Source organism: Pteropus vampyrus, unplaced genomic scaffold (genome assembly GCF_000151845.1).
Source record: "Pteropus vampyrus isolate Shadow unplaced genomic scaffold, Pvam_2.0 Scaffold177, whole genome shotgun sequence".
NCBI classification, from domain to species: domain Eukaryota; kingdom Metazoa; phylum Chordata; class Mammalia; order Chiroptera; family Pteropodidae; genus Pteropus; species Pteropus vampyrus.
Window position 1 is genome coordinate 1,659,126 of NW_011888958.1, and position 7,060 is coordinate 1,666,185.

General features: G+C 54.4%; 1 protein-coding gene across 1 annotated transcript in view; it reads right to left on the bottom strand.

Annotated features, from left to right (window-relative positions):
* Window positions 1-4,748, bottom strand: part of VSX2 (visual system homeobox 2) — a 22,530-nt gene extending 17,782 nt beyond the window's left edge. The window contains exons 1-3 of the mRNA XM_011370927.1: window positions 4,379-4,748; window positions 2,990-3,074; window positions 2,603-2,738 (exon numbers count right to left, since the gene is read on the bottom strand). Of these exons, the coding sequence (XP_011369229.1) occupies window positions 2,603-2,738; window positions 2,990-3,074; window positions 4,379-4,748 (591 nt within the window). The remainder of the gene's footprint in view (window positions 1-2,602; window positions 2,739-2,989; window positions 3,075-4,378) is intronic.
* Between the last annotated feature and the right edge of the window lie 2,312 nt (window positions 4,749-7,060).

Genomic DNA, 7,060 nt, shown 5'->3' on the forward strand with positions numbered 1-7,060 from the left:
AAATGAATATGCTCCAATACATAAAATTTTGCCTCCAATATTAGAAAATTCATAAGCCCCCTTTATTAAATAAACTACATGCCCACCTACAAACACAAATTCTTCACTTTTCAGACCTTGATTTCACTAAGTTTTAGGTGACCTTTTTCCTGCATCCTTATCAACAAGCCAACAGACAATAGAGCCCAGATTCTGCAAACTCAGACTTGTAAAAGCGGCACCTTCCCTGCTCAAAGCTCTGAGATTTGGACCCTGGGACCAGCACAAGGTTTTAGAATCCCTCACTGCTGCCCTCACCCTCACCCAACACAAGGAAAAAGTACAAAGTTAAGCCCCGTAAGCCCTGTACATCCCTGTGTTGGCGTTGTCATTAATAGCTTGGGAGATGATGTAGGGGATGTGTGAGGAAGAAAGATTCAGCTCTTTACAGAAAATGACTTGTTTAATTCTAAATTGTTTCCCCTATTCTCTTGGTGGGGGGATGAAAATGCTTATGTAAACGGAAAGAAATGTGAAGATCTGATGCTTTCTATTTCTCTCCTGCTACTTACTGAAGGGCCCCTGCACAGATCATCAAAATAAGCAATCGAAATACGCAAGGCCTTTTCAAAACCAGGGAAACTGAGGCACATAGGTGTTGTGGCCAAAGCCAAAGAGGAGAGCTGACATAGGTCATTTAAGATCATTCAAGTGCCAGCCTCTGCTTAGGAGAGCTCCATTCAAAAACGAAAAACAAAACAAAGCCTCAAATCCCCCAAACATCCTTTCATTTCTGCCTCAGAGCCAATCTATGTGTTGATGCTGACAGCTCTCCAGGGAACCTTCCTGTGCTCCCACAGCGTTACCCAGAAAAGCCTGCTCCTGACTTTCTGCAGAACCCCAGATCCTTCAGATTCCTATTGTATCCTGTCTGAGCTTTCTAGGTAAAGAGTAGAACAAAATCTGAGTATCCAGAGGCTGCTGACCCGTCCACTCCCCTTTCAGGTCTCTTACCTGAAATCCCCAAACGAGAGAAGCTCAGGAAAACACATTTTTTACTAATTAAAAATTGTGCCGGCAATCAGTAACCATTCTCCTCTCTCCAATAATCTGCTCTCTCTAGGCATCAGAAATAGCCAGAAACCCAGAGAAGGTGGCAAGTTGTTGTCCTGTCTCCCTGGGAACCTCCAAAGCTCCCCAAGATTTCTCTGGTGGCCAGGCAATCAGGTGAGGACAGAGAGTCAAGAGCCTTAAGCTTGGACTTTGGGCTATGGGTTAGTCAGCTCCAAGTGCCAGACAGGGAGATAGATGTTCTTGATGCAGAAACACTGTTGAGGCACTCAGGGTTTGGGGAATGCTCTTTCTAGCGCTCTTCCCTCCCCTAATTCCTGCACCAGCACAGAAGCAGTTCAGTGGGACTCCCACTTGCCTCCTCTCCAAGGTCTGGTCCCTGTCCCGGTGTAGGAAGCTGCGGATTACCTGTCCTGGGACCAGATTGAGATGGGTGCACTTAATGCATATTTGTTGGATGAATGAATGTAAAAAATAACCCCAGATCAGGACTATATATATAGATATAGATATAGATATAGATATAGATATAGATATAGATATAGATAGATAGATATAGAGATAGATAGATAGATATTGATATATTGATATATATATATATTTAGTCCTGATCTGGGGTTATTTTTTACATTATATATATATATTGGTTTATAATAAAATAAAACAAACTAAACAAAACCAAACAGCTGCCTGAAGGGATCACACCGAGGTCACTGAGAAACCAAGTCAAGGACCACTCTCATTCAAGCCGGAACCTGTGAGGTCAGGAAGAGCCCTTTTCAAAGGTGAGGGTTAATCGTGGGGTTTCAAAGGGCTAAGAGGAAAACGCAGAAAAGCACCAAAAGAGAAGGTGCAAAGAGGCTGAGAACAAATAGGGAGGCGTGGATGAGGTGGGTCGGGGTGGGGAGGTGGACAGCTCCCCAGGGGGAAAATTTCCAGAGAGCCAGCGGAACCCTGCGGGCGGCCCACCCGGACCCGGGCGCAGAGAGATTTGGGGAGACAGACCCGTGGTGAGTGCAGGGACAGCTCCTAGAAGCAGCACTCGCTGAAAGTCAAACAGATTTTTGGTTCTCGCTTCTTTATTTCCTTGAAAACTCGTCGTAAATGCACTCAAAGAACTGGTAGCGCTGGTGCCGGGGTCCAAGGGCATGCGGGTCTGGGGTGGGGGGATTTCTTTTCAAGATACACCTTTCCGCATCTATTGAATTTTAACTTTGTGTAAGCAATGCCTATTTAAAGACATTTTTTTTTTAACTCTCTCCTTAGTCTGTACCCCAGTGGAGCCCACTCCACTCCAGCTAGAGCGAGTGGAGTCATCCAGTCCACACTCTACCTTCCCTCTCTCTATTTTACAGACAAGGAAACTGAGGCTCACGGAAGGAAAGAGACACTCTCAGGATCATAAAAGAGCAGAAGCCTAACGAAAAATTTCCATCAATGCAGATATCACGTTCGAGTTTGGGGGAACGGTGGGAGCGCAAAGCTAGTGGGCTGGCAAAGTGGACAGGGGCAGCAGAAGAGGAACGGTGGCCGGGGGCAAAGGGCAGAGGACCTGGCTTGGGAGGCAGGTGGGAGCCGAGTTGCCGGCCGCGAAGTGCGAGCGGCTCTCGGATGCGCTGATGCCGGGGTTGCATCTTGGGGCCGTCAGCCCTTTTCTGGCTCCGACTTGGCCCTGGCTGGGGCCTCTCCTTTTTCCCGAAGAAGGAAAAAGCCTAAAACGGTGCCGCTTTCCCGGCGGCCGCTTCTCATCCTCACCCAGAGCAGCCGGACGCCGGGGCCCGGTGCGTGACCCCAAACAACGCCCGCTCTCCCCGCCCTGGCGCGGTCGCGGACTTCGGATCTGGAGGCAGCGAAAATAGAGTCCTTGAGACCCGACGCCCAAACGCGTCGGGAGAAGGTGAGTGAGCAGGAGAGGTAACATGCGCCGCAAGGGCCTTACCTGTGCCGCCGCTTCTTCCGTTTCTTGGTCTGATTTAAAGCCGATTTGGACATTTTTCGGTCGCTGGAGGAAATATCTTCGGAATCTGAAAAGCGGGCGGAGGCACATGCGGAAGAATGGGGGGCGCGCTGGGCTTTGCCAAGGAACATCAGGCGCCCCAAACCTTCCAAGGCCCCACCCGGGCCGCCTCCGGAAGCGGTGGGGGCCTGCTCTGTCTCCCCAAGAAGACCTCCACGAGGTCGACCCCATCCCTAAGCCCAGGCTTGCCCTACCCACGCGGGCGCCCAAACCCGGAGGTCTTGAGCAGATTTCGTTGTAAGAGAGGCGAAGGCCCTGGCGCGCTTGGGGCAGGGACAGCGGGGGAGCGAGGCAGCCTCAGGGGCTGCAGCGGGGACCCGCGGTCGCGCTCCCGGCTCCGCGCCCTGCTCTGCGCTTGCAGCTCCGGCTCCCCTGGCCCGAAAGCTGGCCCCAAGGGGCGGAACCGGGGCGCAGGTAGCTGGCGCCGGTAAGGGCTGGGGGCTCCCTCGGCACAGCCCATTTTTCAGTGCCCGCAAAATGCGCCTCCGCTCGAGACTGGAGAGGCTGCGATTCAGCATTTTTCGTTGCCCCATCAAATAAAATAAATCATTAAAACGGAAACGAAAAATCGGGGGAATTGCCGAGCGCCAACGAGCGCCGGAGGACCGAGCGGGCGGGGACGCAAGGCCGGGAGAGCGGCCCGGGGAGGGCGCGGCGGGGTCACCCCGGGGCCCTCGAACGCGCGAGGCGCGGGGATCCGATATGCTGCGGCGCTTGGGTGCGACCAGATTGTGGCCGCTTCGGCCGCCGTGGTGGGCGGGTTGTCCAAGCTCTTGGGGTGAAAAACAAACCCCCGCTGACTAAACGCCAGGAGTTTGGAATGGAGAAAAGGAGGAGAGAAAAGACAACTTTGGGCACCAGGGCTGGGGCCGAAGCCGGCACCCGCTTCCTGGGCCGCCAGCGCGCGGACCCGAGTCGGGCTCCAGGAGCGCGGGTCCTCGGGGAGGCTGGGGCCGGGGTCGCAGTGGGGCAGCGGAGCTGCGGGGGCCCAGTCCGCCCCACAGGTCCCGACACCCCAAGGCGGGTTTCCAGTGGGGCCCCAACTGGGCGCCGTGGCAAAGCCGGGCCCGACGCGGGGACGAGAGGACAGCGCGGCGGCCAGAAACGCTGGGGACGCAAGCCGGCGGGCGCCGGGGGCAGCGTCCCGGCTCTCGTCCCCAGCGCGCGCGACCCAGGCCAGGGCTGCGACCTCTCGGCCTGGCACGAACTTTCGCGCCCGGAGGAGGCCTTGCGGTGCAAGCGAGAGCCGACGGCGTGGGGTCCCGGCTCTCGCCCCGAACCGGGTAGCTACGCAGTCTCTCCCTCACCTACCCGAGCTAGCTGTCTGGCTGGTGTCCAGCGGCCCCGACGCTCTGCCCAGCGGCTGTAAGTGGACGCTCTGTGGGTCGGACAGCACTTCCAGGAAGGTGGGCTGCGCGTAGAAACCAGGGAGCCCCCCGGACCCCAGCAGCCCCATGCTGCCCACTCCTGCGGGACTGAGCACGGAGCGCGCGGCCAGCAAGTGCCCGGGGGCCAGGCCGTCGAGGGCAGCCCGAGGATGAGAGGTGGGGGGCTCCTTGTTCAAGCCCAGGATCTCCTGGATGCCGAACCCGGTGCACCTGGCCGGGGCGCCCCCCGAGGTACTCTTGGCCACTGTCTCGGATTTGGGCTTGCTCAGCGCTTCCCCCGCTTTCCCCGTCATCTCCCGGCTCTTTGGAGAGGCCGAGGCCGCAGGTCTTTTGCTCCCCCCACCCCCCCGCCGGGCTCCCCGCTTCGCGAAGTTGGTCCCAGGTGCCCCCTCCGGTGTCTAATGCTCTGGAGCCCCAAGGAGATTCCCCTTTTATCCAACCAGGCGGCAGCCCAAGTGGGGTCAGAGCTGAGCAGCCAATCACCGGGGCCAGAAGCGATTAGGAATTCCAAAAAGCTGGTAGCTCCCGCCGCAGGCAGCACCAGGGGCCAGGGCGCTGGGGGCCAGGCACCCGGTGGGCTCTGCAGGACGCCCATGGGCAAGGACCCCAGGGGCTGAGCTGAGACAAGTTCAGGGCTGTTCCAAGAGGCAGGGGGTGGCTTGGGATTCTGGCCAGAGCCTGGCTGGGACATGTTCCTGGGGTGGGATGGGAGGATGGACTGAGGACAGATACTAGAGACTGGGAATCCACCTATCTCCTTCAACTGCTATGCAGGTTGGCCGGGTCAAAGAACAGCCAAATATGGGACTTTCTGTGCAAAAGGCAGAACAAGGGAGGAGCAAGTGCTCTGGGCACCGTGTGTGGTGGCAATAGGGAGAAAAGAAGGGGACAGGGTGTGAAGAAAGCTCAAGGTTTGTTTCCCAGCACAGGATGCAGTGCCTTGTTGAGAAGAGCTACTCAAGAAATATTGGCCCAATGAATGAATGAATGAATGAATGAATGAATGATAAAAGAGTCAGGGTTCCCTAGTGGGAAAGAAGAGCAGTGGTGACTTCTTTTGGAAAACCACAGACGTGCAAACATCTCCCTAGAGTGAGCATGAAGTGTGTCCAACTTTCATGGAAGGGTTTCGTTTATCCTTCCATCCACTCATTCAACTAATATGTATTGAGCTCCTTACTTGCCTTGTCAGATAAACAAGGCAAGGGGACTGCTGTATCTCAGAGTTCACTGACCAAACAGAATAAAGATGGACTTGTTGTTGTGGAGGGGAAGGGAGGTGGGAGGGTGTGAGAGGCAATTAAAAGGTATGCTTCATCCCCAGTGGTTGGGGATCTCTTGACTGACTCCTGTGTTGGAAGCTGCAGAACTGCAACCAACTGGGCCAGTTGAGTGGCAGTGAGAAGCAACAGGAAACTGCTTTTGGCCGGGCGGAGCCCTCACCTGGAGAGAAGAGTTAGCCTTGATTCCAAAGGTGGGCAGTGGAGCTACTGGTTTCCTGCTTGAGGGCTCTGCAGGGCACATGGCTCCCTTGGGCTCAAGTATCAAGTAAAGGTGATTCTACACAGACACACACACGTACACAGACATCGCAGTCCCTGAACTCTACCACCTGGGCTAACTCAGCTAACTTTTCTGTGACCTTCTTGAGGCTGGAGACTGTTTTATCTCCCTTGTTACTCTCCTTTCCACTTGTTACTCTCCTTTCTGCAGGTTTTTAATAAATGTTTCTTCACTTCAAGGCGTCCAATGAGGGGAGGTAAAGACAGGGTAAGGGGCTTCAGGCAGAGACTGGAAAACCAGGCTGGGGAAGAGATTCCATTCAGGATTTCTTGGCCAGTCAGCTGCAAAACCCAGTAGAGTGAAACCCTTAACTCTCCCTGGTCCACTGCAGAGGAGTCTAATGCTCTTTGTGGTCACCATGGGGCCAGACCGAGAGGTAAGAGGAGATGCTACAGAACATGGAAACTGAGGCCTTGCTAACAAGGTTATGGTGAGGTGGGTCTTTACTCATTCTGGCCTGGTCCACACAAGAGCTGGAATGAGGCAGGGGCATCTCAGTGCAGGCGGCATCTGGGGAAACTGTACAGTTCGCTCCAGGGGCTGCCTCCTTGTCCTAGAATAATGTCATGCCTACTGCTCACCTACATGGCCCTAGCCCCTTTACATGGCATAGTCATGTTAGCACCTTGGTTGCACGTCTGAAAGTTGGCATAGCTATTCTTACTTGCAAGGTGCAGACTCAGGGATATACAATCTCGAGAAATCCTTTACCTTGTCATCTGTGGAATTGGGTTCCATGTGGCATCACTCATATATACAACAGTGTGAATGGTGCCCCCTTGAGTTGTGCAAAGTAGTGGTTTTTGCTTCCAGATAAGAATTTCTATTCCTATTTTATGAATACAGAAACCTAGGTTCTCAGAGAGGTTAGGTAACTTGTCCCAAGCTACCTAGCTAGTAAGCAGCAGAGGCCATACTCAATTTCAAATGGGTCAGGTGTCATTTGACTCCACCCCTCTCTCGGCCTCCCCTCCATGCCAGCCTACCCTGGAAGGATGAATAGGGATGTTATGTTAATGGCATCTGTCATGTCCCTGACTTA